Source organism: Pelophylax lessonae (genome assembly GCF_965119305.1).
Source record: "Pelophylax lessonae genome assembly, chromosome: 9".
In the NCBI taxonomy this organism is placed as follows: domain Eukaryota; kingdom Metazoa; phylum Chordata; class Amphibia; order Anura; family Ranidae; genus Pelophylax; species Pelophylax lessonae.
In genome coordinates, this window is record NC_138776.1 from 272,059,412 (window position 1) to 272,083,262 (window position 23,851).

General features: G+C 45.6%; 2 protein-coding genes across 2 annotated transcripts in view; both read right to left on the reverse strand.

Annotated features, from left to right (window-relative positions):
- Positions 1 to 201: 201 nt before the first annotated feature.
- On the reverse strand, positions 202 to 9,692 carry LOC309564466 (uncharacterized protein; the record flags this gene model as incomplete). Its single annotated transcript, XM_082269096.1, has 6 exons — positions 202 to 324; positions 3,893 to 3,973; positions 4,063 to 4,160; positions 9,137 to 9,260; positions 9,347 to 9,481; positions 9,609 to 9,692. The coding sequence occupies 6 exons, from the start codon at positions 9,690 to 9,692 to the stop codon at positions 202 to 204; spliced, it is 645 nt and encodes a 214-aa protein (XP_082125222.1).
- An 8,786-nt stretch (positions 9,693 to 18,478) lies between these two features.
- The window catches only part of LOC309564467 (uncharacterized protein), a gene marked incomplete at both ends in the record, with an annotated part of 44,772 nt that continues 39,399 nt past the window's right edge, over positions 18,479 to 23,851 (reverse strand). The window contains 3 exons of the mRNA XM_082269097.1: positions 18,479 to 18,507; positions 18,592 to 18,757; positions 18,971 to 19,305. Of these exons, the coding sequence (XP_082125223.1) occupies positions 18,479 to 18,507; positions 18,592 to 18,757; positions 18,971 to 19,305 (530 nt within the window). The remainder of the gene's footprint in view (positions 18,508 to 18,591; positions 18,758 to 18,970; positions 19,306 to 23,851) is intronic.

Sequence of the window (23,851 nt, forward strand, 5' to 3'; positions counted from 1 at the left end):
GGCAAGGCCCCGGGTCCCGATGGGCTGCCCATAGAATTCTATAGAACACATTCGGGTGTCCTGGCCCCTCTCTTGGCAGCACTGTACAACGACTGTCTGGAGATGGGCTCGTTGCCACCCTCTATGGCGGAAGCTCATGTTATCCTGATTCATAAACCCCCGAAGGACCCTAAATTGTGTGCTTCTTACCGCTCGATCGCATTACTCAATAATGACCTTAAAATTCTCACCAAGATACTGGCCTCCAGACTCCGCCCTGTCCTCCCCTCCGTGATCAAACTGGATCAGACCGGGTTTATGGCCCGCAGGTCCACTGACATCAATCTGCGCAGGTTATTTACTAATTTGCAAACACAGCACTTGAACTCCGGTACGAGGGTGGTAGCCTCTCTAGATATAGAGAAGGCATTCGATTCAGTGGAATGGCTCTTTCTGTGGGAGGTCCTTAGAAGGATGGGGTTCCCTCTCCTGTTTATCAGGTGGCTACAGACTATATATAGATCTCCGGTGGCGGCGATCCGCCTTGGGGGGTAGGCTATCCCCCCCCTTCCCATTGTCCAGAGGCACGCGGCAGGGCTGCCCTCTCTCTCCGGCCCTGTTCGCCATCGCCATGGTGCCGCTGGCTGAGGCGCTCCGGACTTCCCCGGAGGTTCGGGGGCTGCGGGTGGCATGGCTGGAGGAGAGGGTGGCGTTGTACGCGGACGACCTCCTCTTATTTTTACACGATGCAAGTCCCTCCCTCCGGGGGGCTCTGAATATCCTGGATGATTTCTCCAGGGTAACGGGCCTGAGGGTGAACTGGACCAAATCCCAACTGCTGGCGATTGACGAGGCGGCCCGTAGTGCCGCCCCTTCGGATCTCGTGTTACAGTGGGTCGACAGCTTTATGTATTTGGGGATAAGAGTTTCCAAAGACCCTACGGCCTTTATCTCCCTAAATTTGGACCCAGTGGTGCGGGACTTTAGGGTTAGACTGAAGGCATGGGAGAACCTTCCCCTATCCCTGCTGGGGCGGGTGAACCTAGTGAAAATGAAGATCCTCCCCAAATTGACCTACCCCTTCCGCCACTCGCCATAATGGATCCCCAAGGCCTTTTTCACTAATCTCAACAAACTCTTCTCCTCCTTCCTATGGGGTTCCCGCCCCCCCCCCCCCCCCCCATATAAATTTTCCACGCTGATGAGACCTCAGTCTCAGGGGGGTTTGGCCTTCCCGGATTGCCATAAATACTTTTTAGCCTCCCAATTGGTCTCTGCGGGGTGGTGGTTGTCTCCTGACGCCTCCAATTCCGCGGTGGTGACGGAGGCGGCAGTGTTGGGGTCTGTAGAGGCGTTGACGCACTTGCTGTTCAGGGGCCCCAGAGCTCCATATGCCTTGACTTCCTCCATGAAGACGACGCTCAGGGCCTGGCGCCAGGGCCTGGCACTGGAGGCTTACCCAGACACCGCGGTCTCCCCTAGTGCACCACTGTGGATTAATCCTACCTTACCCCACCTCTACTCCCTTCCGGATCCGGCCGCCTGGACCAAATTTGGTATAAAAAAGATCTCGGATTTATCCTCGGACCTCTCCCTTCCTACATTCACCAACCTCCTAGAGTCTCACAGGGTGCCTCCTTCACATCTATTCCGCTACTTACAGTTGTCCCATGCCTTCAGAGCCCAGTTCCCGCTGGGGGGGTGGGGGCGGTGCAGTCGGATCTGGAGCGGGTCCTCCGGTTTGACTGCTCTGACCGTGCCGCCTCCGTCCTGCAGGTACCTTGAAAACGTCTGATTGGACGAAACGTACGCCGGTCGCGGCGTGCTGACGTCACCACTACGAGTTCAGGACGGGCGGAAGAGTCGGCCGGCGGCTCACTAAACACAGACGATCTTGACTCATTTATTTCTGTAAGTTGCTCTCTTTTATCTACAATACGTTGATGGTTTTACACTATGGGGCACTTTTTTGTTGTTTCCACATAATACATGATTGAACCTATGTGGGGATTCCTTTGGAGCTATCTGGCATCGGATCAACCTTACAGGAATCGGATGACTGATCTTTGGCTCATTATTACATGCTTCTGGTAAGCAGCAGTGGTGTTGGTGGTGGCTCTTTCAAGTTTGGTTGATTCAGGCTGTTATCCTGTTGGTCACCTTTTATGATATTACCTGCATGAATTATTTTATATCTGGTAAGCAGATTGTGCTTATGGGGGATGGTCATCTATTCCTCTTCACACACCCCTTCTCTTTTTGGTTGCATATATTTTTTTGGTAGGATTTGGTGGAGGTTTCTCTGACAGCACTTTTTCTAGAGGAACTGCACATGGGTGTATATTCACAACTCTATATACAGTATTATGCTATGGGGTCTGTCATTTTATTTTTCATGCATTTGGGCCGAGTTTGCTGAGTTTCCTGGTCCAAAGGAGCTTCCCAATTGGTCCTGCTGTGAAGGAAGTCTACTTTAGAATTGGGCACTTGATGTTATACATTCTGGTAAGAAGTTTGTACAGCTAATGGTCTTCTCCCAGATCCAATAGAGGCACATCTGTATTCACTAAAGGATTGCACATACAGAGACTTTTTGGACTTGTTGCTCATAATTATACAAGTTTCTTCTATTTTGAACTTTATTGGTACACGGTTCATGAATCACAATATTCATATATATAGCACTATTTTTCACTGGTCATAAGGGTGATACTTAATATTTAGCGCAACTTACTTTTTATTATTATTATCTTTATCTCTAGTAGCAGGAGCTGGCTACCTAAAGAGGAGGCTCCGCCTACATGTACCTGAAGGTGTGTGATTTCATGCTGGGTGTGTCCTCTTGGTATGGAGCAATGGGGTCCATCTGAAGAGGTGAGAGTACACCTGGAATTGCAGAGTGGCGCACTGTCAGCTTATTCTGCGTGACACCAGAAGGGTGGATTTGTGGCTCATTCATGTTTACTGTGGATTGTAAAACTGTTTGCGACTGTTCACCAGTGTGCGTGTCTTTTCATGTCTTTTCTTCAAGTTTTTGTGTGTTTGTGTGTAACAGTGTGTGCATTGTATAGATAGAATATACACGGCTCAATAAAAATGAAAGGAACTCAGTGACTTGGGTGTGAGACTATACAGACATATCCCTCCACCCGGCACAGCCAGCAAATAACAGAGCAAGTAACCCTGGGAGAATTGTTCTGTCAGAGATTTTGCTAGACCCAGGCATGGGGCAGAAGACCCAAGGTTCATACCCCAGGTGTCTAGGCTGAGCAACGCCTATGGTGAACATCAACATTTTACTGCCAGCTGAACCCCAGAATCTCCATAAATCCAGTCTAGAGACATAAATTGTGTCTGCAGCACAGAGAAGGAAGATTATCCGAGAGAAATACAGGAATACAGGACGGGGAACACAGCTCAGGAGAGTGACCAGGGTATTACAGGCTGATATCACCCAGCCCTCCCTCCCCTACTCTGGACCAATCAGTGAGCAGTATGGGTGGAGGAATGTATTTAGTGTTAATGACTCACCTGTGCTGATCTCTGTAGGAGTGTCCTCCTCTATAAATGTCCCCGTTATTCCATCCTCCTCCATAGACTGCTGATCATCCCTCACATACGTCTCTTCTTCTTCTGCTTTAACCTCAAATTCTATATCGATTGGATCTCCACTCTAAACCAAGAAAATGAGAGAGAATATCATCTGGAAGATATAAGCTTACATAAAAAACACACACATCCCCTCCACAAGTCCATGTTCTAGATACTCCATCCCACCAACCTTGTAACATTGAGGGATGGTGTGACCTTCCTGTGTGGAATCCCGGGAATACAGAGGACGGGGACATCTCTCTGGTGGGTTTCTGTAGCTGGATGACTCCACCATGGTGTCCTGGTACAGATCTTTGTGTACTTCCTCTATGACCGCATCCTCATCATCCTCCTCTTTTATTTCGTCTTTTATCTCAACTTCAGAATCTCTCAGGTTTCCACTCTGAATATATAATAAAAATGACATCAATGGTAACAATGCAGATAATGTACAGATCCTAATGATACTATCAGTGATTGTTCCTCATCTACCTGATGATGGTGGGGGATGGTGTGACCTTCCTGTGTGGAATCCCAGGAATACAGAGGATGGGGACATCTCTCTGGGGGGTTCCCATTACTGGATCCATCTGTAGGAAACACACACACACTGTCGGGGACCATAAACCAGGCGAAGACAGAAAGTACAGTTAAAAAAAAAAAATCACACCTTTAATGAAATAGAAAAAAAATAACACAGTTCAGAAATGTAGTCAAAACAGAAGCCGGGATTTGGATGCCAGAACAGGTAATCAGAGGAGCCGGGGTCAAGAAACCAGAAGTCAGCATAGTCAGGAGCAAATATCAGGAACAGGAATAGGAAGAGAAGTCAGCCAGGGCAAGTAACACACAGGAACACACTGGAGATCATAGACCAAGAAAGGGCAAGGAGGAAATGAGCTCAGCTGCTTCAAAACCAAAAAAGGGGCTGGCTGTAGGCTGGACTAATGAGACAGGAAATGGTAACCAGGTGAGTCATTGTGGTAACAAGTGGCTGGTAGTTACCTGACAGTTAACCACTTAAGCCCCGGAAGATTTTACCCCCTTCCTGACCAGGCCCTATTTTGCGATTCGACACTGCGTGACTTTAACAGACAATTGCACGGTCATGCGACACTGTACCCAAAAGAAATTCATGTCCTTTTTTCCCACAAATAGAGCTTTCTTTTGGTGGTATTTGATCACCTGTGCGATTTTTACTTTTTGCGCTATAAACAAAAAAAGAGCGACAATTTTGAAAAAATAACAATATTTTTCACATTTTTTTATATGAAATCCCCCCCCCCCCCCAAAATTTAAAAATCAAATTTTTTTAACATTTTTGGCCAATTTGTTTTCTGCTACATATGTTTGGTTAAAAAAAAGCGTATTTTGGTTGGTTTGCGCAAAAGTTATTGCGTTTACTAACTAAGGGAAAGATTTCTGTCATTTTTGGTGTTTTTTTTTTTTTAACGAGTAATGGCGGCGATCTGTGATTTTTTTTGCGGGACTGCGACATTGCGGTGGACAGATCGGACCCTTGACTGACATTTTTGACACTTTTGGGGTTACCAGTGACATTACTACAGTAATCAGTGCTATACATATGCACTGTTACTGTAAAAATTACACTGGCAGGGAAAGGGTTAACTTTATTGGTGATGCAAAGGTTAAGTGTGTCCCTAGGGGCGTGCTTCTAATTGTAAAGGGGCATGGCTTGTGATGTAACCACAGAGACATACGATCCTACATAGCAGGATCGTATAGTCTCTGCTGTTACACCAGGGAGAATGACAGGCGGCTTTGTTTACATCAGCCGCCTGCCTTTCCCCCTCTCCACGGGGAGATCGCAAGTGACCGGGGGACATCGGGTCCACCAGTCACACGCGTGAACTTGTTAGGGAACGAGCGGGGGCGGGAGCGCGCCTCAGGCGGCGCGTGCTCGCCCTCTAGAGGCTCACAGGCTAGCGACATAGTCCTACGTCACTCTGCCTGTACGGGGCTGACCGCCGCAGTAAATAGTCGTGCGGCGGTCGGCAAGCGGTTAAGCAGCTTCTGAACACTGAAAGAAAAAAGCAGCTCGCTAACGATCAGGAGCCAAGCCCTGACAGTACCCTCTTCCCCAACAATCCCTCCCCCTTGGGGGAGCACCATTCTTGAGGGGAAAACGTATATGGAAAGCCTGGAGCAGGGCAGGAGCATTTACGTCCGAGGATGAGACCCAAGAGCGTTCCCCTGGACCGTAACCCCTCTGTGAACTGGATATCCTATGTGTCCACTAAACCTATGGGAGTCAATGATAGATTGTATCTCATATTCCAAGTGGTTGTCAACCTTAAGCGAGCGAAGGCGTGGTACTGAGTTGGTATAGCAATAACACTTAAGGAAACATGGAATACATTGTAAATACGAACGTTGGAATAAAGATCTAATGCATAGGCCACCGTGTTAACCTTATAGAGTATGCCGAAAGGCCCAATATACTGAGGTGCCAGTTTCAGTGAGGGAACGCGGAATTAGAGTTAATGGGAAGACAGCCAGACCCTCTCCCCAACTTAGTAGGAGGGTGCAGGTAGACATCGGCGGTCAGCATGGATTGTACCTCTCTCTGGAGTGTTGCAAAGATTCTAAACTGAGATAATCAGGAGGTGACATTGACAGGTCCCCCCAGTTATTATGGTGGTCAGAAATATAGCAACTTAAGAGCTGCTTCAAGGCTTGGTCAGAATTGGCCGGCCCCATTGGACTGTGGGTGATATGCAGAGGAGAAGGAAAGCTGAACTCCCAAATGTGCACAAAAGGCTCCCCAAAACTTGGACACCAACTGGCTACCCCTGTCTGAGATGATAACTGTAGGTAACCCATGTAACTGAGAGAACTCTCCAGTGAAAATGGATGCCAGTTCCTTGGACACAGGCAACTTCTTTAGCGGAATGCAATGTGACATTTTGAAAAACGGTCAACCACCATAAGAATAACTGTGTTGCTATGGGAGTTGCGTAAATCCATAATAAAATCAATAGACAAGTGGATCCAAGGCCTCTCTTCACTGCGTATGGGTTGAAGGAGGCCCACTGGAAGGTGTCGTGGTGTTTTATTCTGAGCACACACAGGACAAGCGGCTACAAAGCTGGTTTCATGAGCACGGAGAATAGGCCACCAGCAGTGTTGAGATATAGGCCATATGTCTCAACAATATGTCCATACGCTGTTGATTTTTTTCCTGGGTGCCCAGCTGTCTTAGGTGAATGGTAGGTCTGGAGGAAAATGGTGCGGAGATTCTCGGGGACAAAGCAGCGGTCCAGGAGGAGAATGGATCTGAGAGGGCATCATTCTCTCACCCAAAGGTGAAGTGAGACTAGAAAAAAAATAGCCAAAATTCAGTCCGAAGGTATCACAGGAGTGGGAACAGACTCCATTTTGGAAGAGGAGGAAAACTGCGGCAATAAGGCATCTGCTCTTATATTCTTTGTATCAGGTATGAATGAGACTATGTAATTGAAGCTTGACAGGAAAAGGTCCCACTCAGCCTTTCCAGGAGATAAACGTCTAGCCTCAGACAAGAATGAAAGATTCTTATGGTCAGTCAAAATGAGGACCAGCACAGTAGTACCCTTGATGAGATGCCTCCCTTCTTTAAGAGTTAAAATTATGGCTGATAATTCTCTATCCCCAGTTTCAGAATTTCATTCTGCTAGAGACAATTTTTTAGAAAAGTAGCCACAAGGATGGATAGAACTCTCAGGGGTAGGAGGTTGAGACAGGACAGCGCCTACTCCAGACTCAGATGCATCAACTTCAAGAATGATGGGTAACATGGGATCAGGATGTTCCAGCACTGGAACTGCAGCAAAAGTGGCCTTGAGGGATTCAAAGGCTTTAATGGATTCCGGGGACCAATTCTGTGGGTTGCCCAATTCTGTGGGTTGCCCTCTTTTCTGGTCATAAAGTATCAATGAAGGGGTTTGACCAGAAAAGAGAAATTACTCATAAATTTCTGATAATAATTGGCAAAACCAAGAAAATGTTGTAGAGGACGTAGACCTATGGGCCAAAGCCACTTTAAGACTGCAGATGGCTTCCCTGGGTCCATCGAAAACCTGGCAGCACAAATGACATAACACAAAAATTGAACCTGTTCATGGAACTCGCACTTTTCCAACTTGCAATAGAGGTTGCTTTCTCTCAACCTCTGTAGCACACGGGAGAGACATCTGTGTGGAGGTTCTCTAGGGATTTAGAATATATGAGAATATCATCCGGGTAAACCACCACACATTATGGCAGCATATCTCAGAGGACATTGTTAATAAAGTCCTGGAAAACTGCAGGAGCGTTGCAGAGACCAAAAGGGCATTACGAGGTATTCGTAGTGTACGGTCCTAGTATTAAATTTCCATTCGTGGCCCTCATTAATCCTCACAAGATTGTATGCCCCTCGCAAATCGAGCTTAGTGAAGACCTTTGTTCCCTTGAGGCAGTCAAATAATTCTGTTATCAATGGGATCGGATAAGTATTTTTAACAGTAATGCGAATGAGACCCCTATAATCGATACAGAGACTCAGTTCACCACTCTTTTTTTTCCCATCAAGAAAAAGTTGGCACTGGAAGGAGAAGAGGATTTGCGGGTGAACCCCTGGGATAGTTAAATCGCAGCATACTTCTCCACTGCCTTATCCTCTGAGAAAGACAGCAGGTAAACCCGGCCACGAGGAAGAATGGCACCGGGGTTGAAGGTCAACTGTGCACTCAAAAGGCCGATGTGCCAAAATAGCGGCCTGACCTTTGTCAAAGACATCACAGAATTCATGGTACTCTTCTGGCAATAAAGAGACTGAGTCATACACAGGAACACACTGGAGAGCATAGACCACGCAAGGGCAAGGAGGAAATGAGCTAAGCTACTTAAATAGCAAAATGGGGCTGGCTGTAGACTGGACTAATGAGGCAGGAAATGGTAACCAGGTGAGTCACTGTGGTAACGTGCGGCTGGTAATGAATCGACAGCTAAGCAACTTCTGAGCTCTGAAAGAAAAGAGCTGCTCGTTAAGTAGCAGGAGCCCAGCCCTGACACACACTGACTGAATACATTGTTTCTAAAGCCCCGTACACACGTAGCGATTGTCGGCCGCAAATATTCGGCCGCCGACCGATCGGCCGATTGTAGGCTTGTTAGTATGATGCTTCCGACAGCCGATAGCGCATTTTCGGCCGAACAGAATCTGTCGTGCAGGCATTAAAATTTTTGTAGGCCGACAACAGAACAGCCGATTGTTCGCCAGTCAGTACAGATTTCGGCCGACAGACAGCAGATTAGCAAGACTGGGCATGCTCAGAAAAGAAAAAAGACAAGGAAAGTTAACCATCACATGACATCACTTCTACAGTCGGCTGTTGTTGGCCGACAAAATTCGTGTGCAGTCTTTTGCAGTTTTCAACAGACACGACAGCCCTGGACAAAAGACGGCCGATCGTTCGGCCGACGATCGCTACGTGTGTATGGGGCTTATGTGTTTATCAGATGATGGGGGATCTAGGTGGTCCCTCCGTACTGCTCTCTCCTTTACAATAAAGTCTCCTCTTACCCGGTGATGTGAGGGGCGGCTGATTCTCCATCATGACGTCCTTGTAGAGATCCTTGTGTCCTTCTAAATACTCCCACTCCTCCATGGAGAAATAGACAGTGACATCCTGACACCTTATAGGAACCTGACACACACAATGATACAGTCACCATCCAGACACATCCCTTGTCTGTTACTGGATAATGTCCCAGAATTCCCAGCACCGCTCACCTCTCCTGTCAGCAGCTCCATCATCTTCTTGGTGACTTCTAGAATCTTCTCCATGTTGTGTCTCTCAGGTTTTAGGGAGTCACATGGAGGCACTGTGATGGTCATATGATCACCTGACTTCAGAAGAGGAAATCTCTGTATTGGAGAACCCATAGGAATATCATGTTAGAATCCCAGAATCCTCCTCACCTCTCCGGTCAGGTCTGTGTTTTATTAATAGAGATAAGAGTGATGTCATATGACCTCCCAGAATCCCCCTCACCTCTCCGGTCAGCAGGTAGATGATCTCCAGGGTGAAGTTTAGTATCTTCTCAGTCATGTGACTCTGGTCCTCCATCATCCTCATTCGTTCTGTCACTCGATCTATACAGGTTTCTGTCTAGACAGATGCCAGAACAGGTCAGAAGCACAGAGGTTAAGAAATGATAAGCTCAGAGTCCTGTCTACAAATGCTCGCAGTTTAGGTAAAAAAATCAATGAACTTGGGTCAATAATGGAATCTGAGAATGTAGATTTAGTGGCTGTTACGGAGACATGGTTTAATGAAAGAAATGACTGGGACATAACCATACCAGGGTACTCTTTATACAGAAGAGACAGAGTAGGCAAGAAAGGAGGAGGAGTGGCCCTGTATGTGAAAGATAGCATTAAATCTAACCTAATACAAGTTGGTGAGGCCAACATAGAGTCAGTTTGGGTTACGTTGCAGTTTGCTAATCATGCAGTAACTCGTGTAGGTGTGATATATAGACCACCTGGTCAAGTTAAAGAACTAGATGATCTACTAGTTGAAGAAATAGCTAAAATGACAATGAAAGGAGAAGTTATCATTATGGGAGATTTCAATCTTCCAGATATAAACTGGAAAACCAAAATAGCAAGTTCTACCAGGAGTACAGATATTCTAAATTCCCTACTGGAGTTGTCTCTGCAACAAGTGGTTGAGGAGCCAACCCGGAGGGAGGCCATTTTGGATCTGGTATTCACAAATGGGGATTCGGTATATGATGTCATTGTAGGCGAAACCTTGGGATCTAGTGATCACCAGTCAGTGTGGTTTAATATAAGAACTGTGAAAGAGTCACACCACACAAAAACAAAAGTTTTAGATTTTAGAAAAACAGACTTTTCAAAAATGAAATTAGTCATAAATGAGTCCTTATCAGACTGGAACGGATTACATGGAGTCCAGGAGAAATGGGACTACTTAAAAGGTGCATTATTGAAGGCAACAGAAAATTGCATTAGACTTGTCAGTAAAAGCAAAAAAAGGAAGAGACCACTGTGGTACTCAGCAGAAGTGGCCCAAATCATTAAAAATAAAAAGCTAGCATTTTGTAATTATAAAAAAACCCAGAGCAATGAAGATAAGGAAATCTACAAGATTAGGCAGAAAGAGGCCAAGCAAGTTATAAGAACTTCTAAAGCGCAGGCAGAAGAAAAACTAGCTCAGTCTATGAAAAAGGGGGATAAGACATTCTTCAGATATATAAATGAAAAAAGGAAATTAAAACAAGGAATAACTAAATTAAAAACAAAGGACGGAAGGTATGTAGAAGAAAATAAAGGGCTAGCTGACTGCCTTAATGAATACTTCTGTTCAGTTTTTACAGAAGAAAAAGAAGGAGAAGGACCTCCACTTGAAAGGATGACTAATGAATCATTTGATGCATGTGTCTTTACAGAGGAAGACATTCTAAGATTGCTGTCTAAAGTGAAGACAAATAAGTCACAGGGTCCTGATGGGATACACCCAAGATTATTAAAAGAGCTTAGTGGTGAGCTGGCAAAACCATTAACAGATCTATTTAACCAATCATTAGTAACAGGAGTCGTCCCGGAAGACTGGAAATTGGCAAATGTCGTGCCCATTCACAAGAAAGGTAGTAGGGAGGAATCGAGCAACTATAGACCAGTGAGTCTGACATCAATAGTAGGCAAATTAATGGAAACCCTATTAAAGGATAGGATTGTGGAACATCTTAAATCCCATGGATTGCAAGATGAAAAACAACATGGGTTTACTTCAGGGAGATCATGTCAAACAAATCTTATAGATTTTTTTGACTGGGTGACTAAAATAATAGACGGTGGAGGTGCAGTAGACATTGCATATCTAGATTTTAGTAAGGCTTTTGACACTGTCCCACATAGAAGACTTATCAATAAACTGCAGTCATTGAGCATGGACTCCCATATTGTTGAGTGGATTAGGCAGTGGCTGAGTGACAGACAACAGAGGGTTGTAGTCAATGGAGAACATTCAGAACAAGGTCATGTTACCAGTGGGGTACCTCAGGGATCTGTACTGGGACCAATTTTGTTTAATATCTTCATAAGTGATATTGCAAAAGGCCTCGATGGTAAGGTTTGTCTTTTTGCTGATGACACAAAGATATGTAACAGGGTTGATGTTCCTGGAGGGAAACGCCAAATGGAAAAGGATTTAGGAAAACTAGAAGAATGGTCAGAACTCTGGCAACTGAAATTTAATGTGGATAAGTGCAAGATAATGCACCTGGGGCGTAAAAACCCAAGGGCAGAATATAGAATATTTGACACAGTCCTGACCTCAGTATCTGAGGAAAGGGATTTAGGAGTAATTATTTCAGAAGACTTAAAGGTGGGAAGACAATGTAATAGAGCAGCACGAAATGCCAGCAGAATGCTTGGATGTATAGGGAGAGGTATAAGCAGTAGAAAGAGAGAAGTGCTTATGCCGCTGTACAGAACACTGGTGAGACCTCACTTGGAGTATTGTGCGCAGTACTGGAGGCCATATCTCCAGAAGGATATAGATACTCTAGAGAGAGTTCAGAGAAGAGCTACTAAACTAGTACATGGATTGCAGGAAAAAACTTACCAGGAAAGGATAAAGGACCTTAACATGTATAGCTTGGAAGAAAGAAGAGACAGAGGGGATATGATAGAAACATTTAAATACATAAAGGGAATCAACTCGGTAAAGGAGGAGAGCATATTTAAAAGAAGAAAAACTACCACAAGAGGACACAGTTTTAAATTAGAGGGGCAAAGGTTTAAAAGTAATATGAGGAAGTATTACTTTACTGAGAGAGTAGTGGATGCATGGAATAACCTTCCTGCAGAAGTGGTAGCTGCAAATACAGTGAAGGAGTTTAAGCATGCATGGGATAGGCATAAGGCTATCCTTCATACAAGATAGGGCCAGGGACTATTCATAGGATTCAGATATATTGGGCAGACTAGATGGGCCAAATGGTTCTTATCTGCCGACACATTCTATGTTTCTATGTTTCTAGACAGGTAAGGATAAAAATATATATGTAAGAGGAGGAATGTTCTGACCCTGAAGGTGTTGTTCTAGGTTTCCGCACTATATATGTGTGTATAATCATCTGCTGGAGATAAAAGACATCACAGTGACTATGGAGGAAGAGGACGGACATGATTGGGGGGATTACTGGGTGTAAATAGAAAAAAAGATCTTATTACCTCCTCTGCTGCCTCTTCCAGGAACGTCTCCGCTCTACTTCCTCCTTACTCACCCGGAACTTCCTATTTATACCAGACATCATTTCCTGTCTTCTATAGAGACTTCCTGTCTGGGTAGAAGTGAGATCACCAACTTGTGGAGCTCAGAGGAACTGCAGCCCCGAGAAACGTCTCGTAGTGTGACCATGGCCTTGTGCAGTGTGTGTATGTACTGTATATCCTTATAGATGGGGTCATCTCCACTCCCACCAAGGGGGAGAGAAATATATCACTGCCTAATACCATCACACGCTCATCCCACCCTTTCTTGGCCAGGCAGGCTGCATGCTCAGGTTAACAGTTTGGTGTTTATTTCTTGGTTGACCTCACACATTCTCCAATGACAACTCATATGGCTAAGCTCATGAAGACCACAACAAGCAAATAGGTGGCTCATTATTAGGGCTTGTTTTCTCAGAGAATAGGTGCAGGAACTCCCGCTTTCTCTGCCCCTACCCACCTCTGAGCGTCATTCCTTGGTTCCACCCCTTACCCACCTCCTCCAAGCACCATTCTTTGGTTCAACCCCCTAGCCACCTCCGAGTACCATTCCTTGGTTCCACCCTCTACCTACCTCCGAGCACCTGGATAGGCCCCCTACTGAGGCCATTGAAATTGACCAGGTTCATAGGGTCCGAGGCCCCCGCAGTTTTGACTCTGATCAAACAAGAGATGTATTAGCTCGTGTTCATTTTTACTCTCTTAAAGAAGAAATTATGCGGAGGGCCTGGTCTAAGGTACCACTTGACTTCGATGGATGGCACGGTATGCTTTTTTCCAGACGTCTCCCGTCTGACACTGAGGATGAGGGCCTTGTTGAAACCCTTACTGGAGATTATACACAATGGAGGGGCCTCCTATCATTGGGGTCACCCGTTTCATCTTATGAGTAGGGATGATCGAACGGTTCGGGTCGACCATCGGTTCGACCTGAACATTGGCTGTTCGAGGTTCGGCCGAATTCCGAACTTTTTGCTGAAAAAGTTCGGAATTCGGCAACCAGAACCGACCAAAATGCAATGGGACAGGAAATGGGCTTTAAAAGCCCGTGATTGGACCAGAACCATTAGTAAAAGCCAATTGAGGGGGCAGGAGAATGCTAGGAATGTGATTGGAGTGACTAGGGGGTCCAGAGGCCAATCATTAGTGAATACGCCCCCCCAGTATATAAGATAGCCCCGCTAAATTCCTAGCATTGTTATACAGGGACTTTTTAGGGGCATTTATTGGGTTTTAGGGCTTCAAAATTATGTTTTTTGATTACCGAAGTTCGGGTCCCATTGATTTCAATGGGGTTTTGAAATCCGGGCCGAACTTTCGGGAAGTTCGGGTGTTCTGGCCGAACCAAACTTTTCAAAAGTTCGATCATCCCTACTTATGAGAGGTGTTCACTCTTTTGCTCTCCACTGGTCGGAGCAACTATCTGATCTTTTCTCCTTCTTGGATACCCCTGTAGTGTCTATTCCTGGCTGGTTGCCCAATTCCTGGAGTCAAGACTTTCTCGAGGTCCCAACGTCAGCGAAGACGGTGGTCCAGATTTGTGATGCAGCGGGGTTCGGCCGATACCTCTGCCTCTCACAAACCCTACCACGGCCCCTGGAGGCTCCCTGAATTCCCTTTTCGGGTTTGGTTTTTGACATTTTTTCTGCTGCATTTGCTTCCCCCCTTCCCCACTTTTTTTTTTTTGTAGGTGTTTCACTCACAGTATTTTGTCACGTATTTATGTTTGGGCATTTCACTAAATAACACATTTTTGTGTAATGGTTCACAGTACTGGGCGGTAGTGGCTAATGTAGTTATTGTCTTTAGTATGTTTCTTGTCTTTTGCTGGCATTTGTTGCTATTTCATATATATTCGCCTACTAGTTCATGGCGGCTTAGTACCTCGAGGTTCCAGTCTGTGGGATGTTAGTTTTGTGGCTGGAGACCGCAGGACACGCCTTCTGTCACTCTCACAGAGTCAAACTCCATTTCCCCATACTAGGTTGCGCCTGGTTGCACTAGGTTTATTTTGACCAAATTTAGATATTATCCCAACATATTGTCTTTGTTTGTCGGTGGTCTTCTCTTTCACATTCTCTTTTTCTTCCTGAGTCCTTTTATCCCTTACTTTCCCAGCTCCTGGATCCTGGCCTGGTAGTCTTTTGCCACTCCTCTGTTCCCTCCCATCTTCCTCCCCTTTTTTTTTTCTTCTTGCTGTGCCTCCCCCCTCCTTTTTCTCTCCTGCTCCTTCTCCTCTTCTTTTTCCCCCGCCCGTTCTTTTTTTGTCCCCTCTATGCTTTCTTCCTCTTTCTCTTCCATTTCCTTCTCTTTCCTCTGGCCGGGGCGGGGTTGCTTCGGCTGTCATGCCTCCCCGCGAGCACCAGGGACCTGTAGGTTATACATTGACCTCACTGAATGTGAGGAGGCTGTCAACTCCGGAGAAACGCGCCCGGTTGCTATCCGATTTACGCCGTAGCCGCTCTCACTTTGCTAGACTCTATTGCAAGGTTCTATAATCGGGATTTCCCCTGGGTGTATCATGCCCCCTTCTCCAATTTCAAAATCAAAAGGGGTGAGTATAGTAATTTCTAAATGTATACCCTGGTCTTTCATAGCTGCGCAGGCTGACCCCCTCGGCAGATATCTTTTGGTGAAGGGGAAGGTGGGCCAATTTGTTAAATGTGTACTTGCCTAATACTGACCACTTGTCTTTTTTGCAGCATTTGACTCCAGCAGTCCTGGGCTTTCGTGAGGGCTTCCTTGTCACGGGCGGGGACTTTAACTTTGCCCCTGAACCACTCCTTGATACTTCCCACGGGTCCTCTCACCTGGCATATGCATTATTACGCAGGCTGAGGAACTTTCCCTCCTCGACCTTGTGGACCCCTTGCGCGTGATGGACCCAGGTGAGCGAGATTACACCTATTATTCTGCGATGCATAATGTTTACACAAGGATCGACTTCTTCCTGGTCCCCCAAAATGATCTCCCCTTGGTCACCTCCACCCAAATTGTATCCTTCTCCTTTTCAGATCATGCTCCCATACACATCCTGATCAACTGGGACCCAGTAGGCCGCTCACTTGGCGTCTTAATGAGTCATTCCTGCAGCTCCCTGATATACAGAATGAACTGGACGAGGTTCTATCTAACTATTTTACCGAAAATTCAGACATATCTCTTTCACCCCCGATTGTTTGGATGGCTAACAAATGTGTTATACGGGGGGCTCTATTTAGAGCCGGATCGCAACGGAAGAAGGAGAGGGAGGGCGTGATTGAGGTCTTTCTCACCAGTATTAAGGAGCGGAGCATGAAACACAAGCATTCCATTGCGTCCGAACATCTGCCCCCCTGACTTGAGCTAGGGAGGAATTGAACAACATACTCTTCCAGAAAGTGATGGGGGGCATGGCTTGGGTCAGATGACATTTCTATGAATTCTCAGACAGGCCGGGCACAATGCTGGCTCGTGCCCTTCGGGGTCCAAGAAAGAGCACCTTCATCTCACAAATTTAAACATCAGGTGGTCAGAAGGTCCATTCTTCGTCCGCCATTGCAGGGGAATTTTATTCGTATTAAGGGGCCCTATACAATCTTCCCTCTCCCAATTCACCATCCCTTGGATCAGGTGGTCAAGGTGGGGCATAGGAATACATCCGGTCTTCTGGTATGCCCTCCCTTACGAGGGCACAGAGCCTTGTCCTTGAGGGTGAAATTACGAAGGAGGAATTGGCAGCGGAGTTGGCTCAGACGAAGCCTCATAAGCCTTCTCTCATAAGGCTTTCTCTGCCCTATTATAAGACATTTGCTGCCCGTCTTGGCCAACCCTTACTCTCCTTTTTTCAATGTGCTCTGCGACAGTACTGCGATGCCCCCGGACTCCCTGAGGGCATATATCACTCTCATTTATAAGGATGGCAACATATTTATAACAACCAGATCTGTAAGTGTTTGTGAAATCTTCCCGCACAAAATGTACTGCATCTCAATAAGGACCAAGGTTAATTTTATTGACAGTTTTTGAATAGGTTCATCAAATATATTGTTTTTTAATAATATTTATTGGACATGAGACAATTCATTTAGAATTTAATATAACAATATTCATTGCTTAACTGATACAATAGATATCTTAATTAATCAATTTATTGAATACATATTTTTATTTATTTTCCATTCGACTCGTTGAATTGGAATTTATTTATATATACACATCTTTGTGCAGTACTTATTTATTTCTGCAGCACTTTATTGGTCTGTTTAGACAGGCAGTTATTATTATATTGTACGCATATTTCATAGTTTTTTTTTTTATATAACATAGATGGTGCTGGGTCATTTTTAATAATGATGTGGCGCTTTACGAGTTAATTTGTACACCCACCCTTTTTCTGTTTATCGGTGTAGCCGATTGTTATTGTCATTTTCCGTAAACGATGATGGCATTGGCCCTATTTGGGGGCAGCTCAGACAGGGGTGGAGTCTAGATTTTCTATGTCAGAATATTTGCTGGCAAATAGCGATGGGTACTGGCATCTTTCCCTAGTTAAAGATGGCGATGGCCACTTCCGGGTTGACTCGGACGGGGGCAGGAGTTACGCTCGTTCGTCTGGGTACTTAAGTGGTGAGTCAGCAAGCCGCCCGTGTCCCCAGGAAGACGTCATCTATGACTAAACACGTTGGGAAGGCTGGCTGACGTCACCACGTGATACCTGGAAGTCGGGCGGCTTTGTTCTGTTGGATTCTGCCGATTATAGCGATATTTTTCTTCTTTTACATGTGAGTGTTTTACCTTATTTTAAATAAACTATCCCCTACGTACTACACTATCTGTGGCCCCTTTCTTTCATATTCCATTGGGGAGTGTCGGACCCGGGCTTTTTCAGTGAGGTGGCTGGTTTAGGATCACAGCTCCTTGTTGGACGTGGTAGAGAGAGGAATCACGCCACATACAGGATCCTGTTGGAGCTTCCATTCTATATTGAATGCTTGCCTTTGCCTTCCCTCCGGTAAGCGTTTAGTGTACCCTCAGCATGCAGCACTGATTGTGGAGGAAGTCACGCTATTTGGTGAAGGATTCCTTTCTTGCACTTGGCACCCATTTATTTGGACTTTTCTAATTCTTACTTTATGGACATTACATTGTTTGATTGTCTCACTGCCATGATTTTTTATTGGACATTATGGAATAATTGAATAGCACATTCATTGTCATTATTATATTTTGTTTGATTTGAATATCATTGTATCAATTTGGCGCAGCTCTTCTTTTGCATTTATTCCTTGGTGTTTTCCCACTACAGCTGCAGCTTTTCACATTTATATTGATTTTGCAACCATTCATATTGGTTTATTCATTTTTTACGTTTGTGCTTAGCGCGGTTATTTTTATACACAAAATGTACTCAGCCAATGAAAGGTAAGGACTCCATCTCTGATCTCCTTATGAAGTGTTTCTTACATGATGAAGATCAGCCATGGAGTATATCTGAGGTGTATATCAGGGTGTACTTCTTCCCCACATGTCCATCAACATTCATATACAAGACATTTCCCGCACTCAAGGCACTAATACACCTCCAGGGTTGTGTGGGACCCCTGATGTACAGGAAGACTTCAGTCAGGAACATTTCTCTCACTCAGACCAGGAATACGGCTTCTCCCCTGTGTGCAATTTCTGATGTGTGGAAAGATTGGACTTCACTGAAAAACATTTCCCACACTCAGGACAGGAATACGGTTTCTCACCTGTGTGCGATCTCTGATGTGTGGAAAGAGCGGACTTCTGTGTAAAACATTTGCCGCACTCAGGACAGGAATACGGCTTCTCACCAGTGTGCGATCTCTGATGTGTGGAAAGATAGAATTTCAGTGAAAAACATTTCCCGCACTCAGGACAGGAATACGGCTTTTCCTCCATGTGCGATCTCTGATGCCTGGAAAGAGAAGACTTGCCTGAAAAACATTTCTCGCACTGATGTGTGGAAAGACTGGACTTCTCTGAAAAACATTTCCCGCACTCAGGACAGGAATACGGCTTTTCCCCCGTGTGCAATCTCTGATGTGTGGAAAGACTGGACTTCTGTGAAAAACATTTCCCGCACTCAGGACAGGAATACGGCTTCACACCAGTGTGCGATCTCTGATGTGTGGAAAGATCGCCCTTGAATGAAAAACATTTCCCACACTCAGGACAGGAATGCGGCTTCTCACCCGTGTGCGATCTCTGATGTTTGGAAAGATAGGACTTATTTAAAAAACATTTACCGCACTCAGGACAGGAATACGGCTTCTCACCAGTGTGCAATCTCCGATGTGCAGAAAGAGCGGACGCCTGTACAAAACATTTCCCGCACTCAGAACAGGAATACGGCTTCTCACCAGTGTGCAATCTTTTATGCACATTAAGATTACATTTCACACTGAAACTCTTCCCGCATTCAGAACAGGAGAACCTCTTATCTGTTGTAAGGACGGCACCATCCCTCACAGTCTGAGGTTCCTCAGGATAAGAGGAATACGATGGTCCAGCACTGTCCCTCACAGTCTGAGGTTCCTCAGGATAAGAGGAATACGATGGTCCGGCACTGTCCCTCACAGTCTGAGGTTCCTCAGGATAAGAGGAATACGATGGTCCAACACCGTCCCTCACAGTCTGAGGTTCCTCAGGATAAGAGGAATACGATGGTCCGGCACTGTCCCTCACAGTCTGAGGTTCCTCAGGATAAGAGGAATACGATGGTCCGGCACCGTCCCTCACAGTCTGAGGTTCCTCAGGATAAGAGGAATACGATGGTCCGGCACCGTCCCTCACAGTCTGAGGTTTCTCAGGATAAGAGGAATACGATGGTCCGGCACTGTCCCTCACAGTCTGAGGTTCCTCAGGATAAGAGGAATACAATGGTCCATCTACACTGTGTGGTCCCGGATGGACATTTGAGGTAGCCGAGTTTTCTCCTGGACTATACTGTGTGATGTCCTCATCTTCTACTTTACAGTCTGGAGACAAAGTGAGACAATCCTCTGAGGTTTTCCTCATCTCCCGTCCATCTACTAAAATAGAAATACAAAGATTATTACATAGACATCAGCAGATTGGTTCCCCTAAACCAGGACTCCGCCCAAATCAGACAGCTTTGTCTCTGAGGATCTTACAGTCCCCCCCCCCCCCTCAAGGTAACTAATAAATGGGTCCTCTGATCTCCTACCAGTTAATTTCTTTATTCATGGACCTTAGTCAGAGAGTGAGGAAACAACGAGAACTGTCTTTTATAGGAGTGACAGTGATGAGGGGATTATAGGACGAGTGCCCCCTCCCCCTCTATCACTCATTGCCATCTTCCCAACACAAAAAGTCCCGCACTTCCTTATTAAGTCCATGATTTAGTCATGAATAACAGTGGGGTGAGCTCCACCAGAGGTCAGAGAGTGAGGATGGGGGGAGAACAACCAAGATGAAGACTGGACTGATCCTGAAGACCATATATATCTCTGGGGAAGTCCAATCAGGATGCAACACATCAAATGGGAGTGGTTTGAGGACATCATCACGTTAGGCGGAGTGCCCTCAAGTTACACTGAGACTGATGCTTGGGGAATCTGCAGTGATTGTGTGTATTCAATGCTGGATTGCTTTTTTAACCTTGTGAGTGCTTTTCTTATCCATGTAATAAATATAACAGTGAGCACTATGGAGTCTCTTTATCTCTAGTAGCAGGAGCTGGCTACCTAAAGAGGAGGCTCCGCCTACATGTACCTGAAGGTGTGTGATTTCATGCTGGGTGTGTCCTCTTGGTATGGAGCAATGGGGTCCATCTGAAGAGGTGAGAGTACACCTGGAATTGCAGAGTGGCGCACTGTCAGCTTATTCTCCGTGACACCAGAAGGGTGGATTTGTGGCTCATTCATGTTTACTGTGGATTTTAAAACTGTTTGCGACTGTTCACCAGTGTGCGTGTCTTTTCATGTCTTTTCTTCAAGTTTTTGTGTGTTTGTGTGTAACAGTGTGTGCATTGTATAGATAGAATATACACGGCTCAATAAAATGAAAGGAACTCAGTGACTTGGGTGTGAGACTATACAGACATATCCCTCCACCCGGCACAGCCAGCAAATAACAGAGCAAGTAACCCCGGGAGAATTCTTCTGTCAGAGATTTTGCTAGACCCGGACATGGGGCAGAAGACCCAAGGTACATACCCCAGGTGTCTAGGCTGCGCAACATCTATGGTGAACATCAACATTTTACTGCCAGCTGAACCCCAGAATCTCCATAAATCCAGTCTAGAGACATAAATTGTGTCTGCAGCACAGAGAAGGAAGATTATCCGAGAGAAATACAGGAATACAGGACGGTGAACACAGCTCAGGAAAGTGACCAGGGGATTACAGGCTTATATCACCCAGCCCCCCCCCCCCTCTACTCTGGACCAATCAGCGAGCAGTATGGGTGCCGGAATGTATTTAGTGTTAATGACCCACCTGTGCTGATCTCTGTAGGAGTGTCCTCCTCTATAAATGTCCCCGTTATTCCATCCTCCTCCATAGACTGCTGATCATCCCTCACAAACGTCTCTTCTTCTTCTGCTTTAACCTCAAATTCTATATCGATTGGATCTCCACTCTAAACCAAGAGAATAAGAGAGAATATCATCTGGAAGATATAAGCTTACATACAAAAACACACACATCCCCTCCACAAGTACATAATCTAGATACTCCATCCCACCAACCTTGTAACATTGAGGGATGGTGAGACCTCCCTGTGTGGAATCCCGGGAACACAGAGGACGGGGATATTGCTCTGGTGGGTTTCTGTAGCTGGATGACTCCACCATGGTGTCCTGGTACAGATCTTTGTGTATTTCCTCTTTGACCCCATCCTCATCATCCTCCTCTTTTATTTTGTCTTTAACCTCATCTTTGGAATCTCTCAGGTTTCCACTCTGAATATATAATAAAAATGACATCAATGGTAACAATGCAGATAATGTACAGATCCTAATGATACTATCAGTGATTGTTCCTCATCTACCTGATGATGGTGAGGGATGGTGTGACCTTCCTGTGTGGAATCCCGGGAATACAGAGGACAGGGACATCTCTCTGTTGGGTTCCCATTACTGGAACCATCTGTAGGAAACACACACACACTGTCGGGGACCATAAACCAGGTGAAGACAGAAAATACAGTTAAAAAAAAAATCACACCTTTAATGAAATAGAAAAAAATAACAGTTCAGGAATGTAGTCAAAAACAGAAGCCGGTATTTGGATTCCAGAGCAGGTAATCGGAGGAGCGGGGGTCAAGAAACCATAAGTCAGCATAATCTGAAGCAAAAATCAGGAACAGGAATAGGAAGAGAAATAAGCAAGGGCAAAAAACACACAGGAACACACTGGAGATCATAGACCAAGCAAGGGCAAGGAGGAAATGAGCTCAGCTGCTTCAAAAGCAAAAAAGGGGCTGGCTGTAGGCTGGACTAATGAGGCAGGAAATGGTAACCAGGTGAGTCGCTGTGGTAACAAGTGGCTGGTAGTTACCCAACAGCTAAGCAGCTTCTAAACACTGAAAGAAAAGAGCAACTCGCTAACTATCAGGAGCCCAGCCCTAACCGTAACCTCTTCCCCAACAATCCCTCCCCCTTGGGGGAGCACCAGACTTGAGGGGAAAACGTATATGGAAAGCCTGGAGCAGGGCAGGAGCATTTACGTCAGAGGATGAGACCCAAGAGCATTCCCCTGGACCGTAACCCCTCTGTGAACTGGATATCTTATATGTCCACGAAACCTACGGGAGTCAATGATAGATTGTATCTCATATTCCATGTGGTTGTCAACCTTAATCAGGCGAAAGCGTGGTACTGAGGTGGTATAGCAATAACACGTAAGGAAACATGGAATACGTTGTAAATACGAACGTTGGAAGGAAGATCTAAGGCATAGGCCACCATGTTAACCTGATAGAGTATGCGGAAAGGCCCAATATACAGAGGTGCCAGTTTTAGTGAGGGAACACAGAATCAGAGTTAATGCGAATACAGCCAGACCTTCTCCCCCACTTGGTAGGAGGGTGAAGGTAGGCATCGGCGGCCAGCATGCTTTGTAACTCTCTCTGGAGTGTTGCAAGGATTCCTGGACCTGCACCCAAGTGGAACAGAGTTCCTGAAGATGTTGCTCTAACGCAGAAATTCCTTGCGGAACAGATGTATCAGGCAACATGGATGGCTGGAACTCATAGTTCACCATAAACTGAGATAATCAGGAGGTGGCATTGATTGTGCTATTGTGAGCAAACTCCACCCAAGGTAACAGGTCCCACCAGTGTTATGGTGGTCAGAAATATTGCAACGTAAGAGCTGCTCCCAGGCTTGGTCGGCCCATTCTGCAGCCCCATTGGACTGTGGGTGATATGCAGAGGAGAAGGAAAGCGGAACTCCCAACTGTGCACAAAAGGCTCCCCAAAACTTGGACACCAACTGGTTACCCCTGTCCGAGATGATAACTTTAGGTAACCCATGTAACTGAAAGAACTCTCCAGTGAAATGGATGCCAGTTCCTTGGACACAGGCAACTTCTTTAGCGGAATGCAATGTGACATTTTGAAAAACGGTCAACTGCCATAAGAATAACTGTGTTGCTATGGGACTTGCGTAAATCCATAATAAAATCAATAGACAAGTGGATCCAAGGCCTCTCTTCACTGCAAATTTCATTCTGCTAGAGACAATTTTTTTTAGAAAAGTAGCCACAGGGATGGATAGAACTCTCAGGGGTAGGAGGTTGAGACAGGAAAGCGCCTACTCCAGTCTCAGACGCATCAACTTCAAGAATGACGGGTAACATGGGATCAGGATGTTCCAGCACTGGAACTGCAGCAAAAGTGGCCTTGAGGGATTTAAAGGCTTTAATGGATTCCAGGGACCAATTCTGTGGGTTGCCCTCTTTTCTGGTCATACAGTATCAATGAAGGGGTTTGACCAGAAAAGAGAAGTTACTCATAAATTCC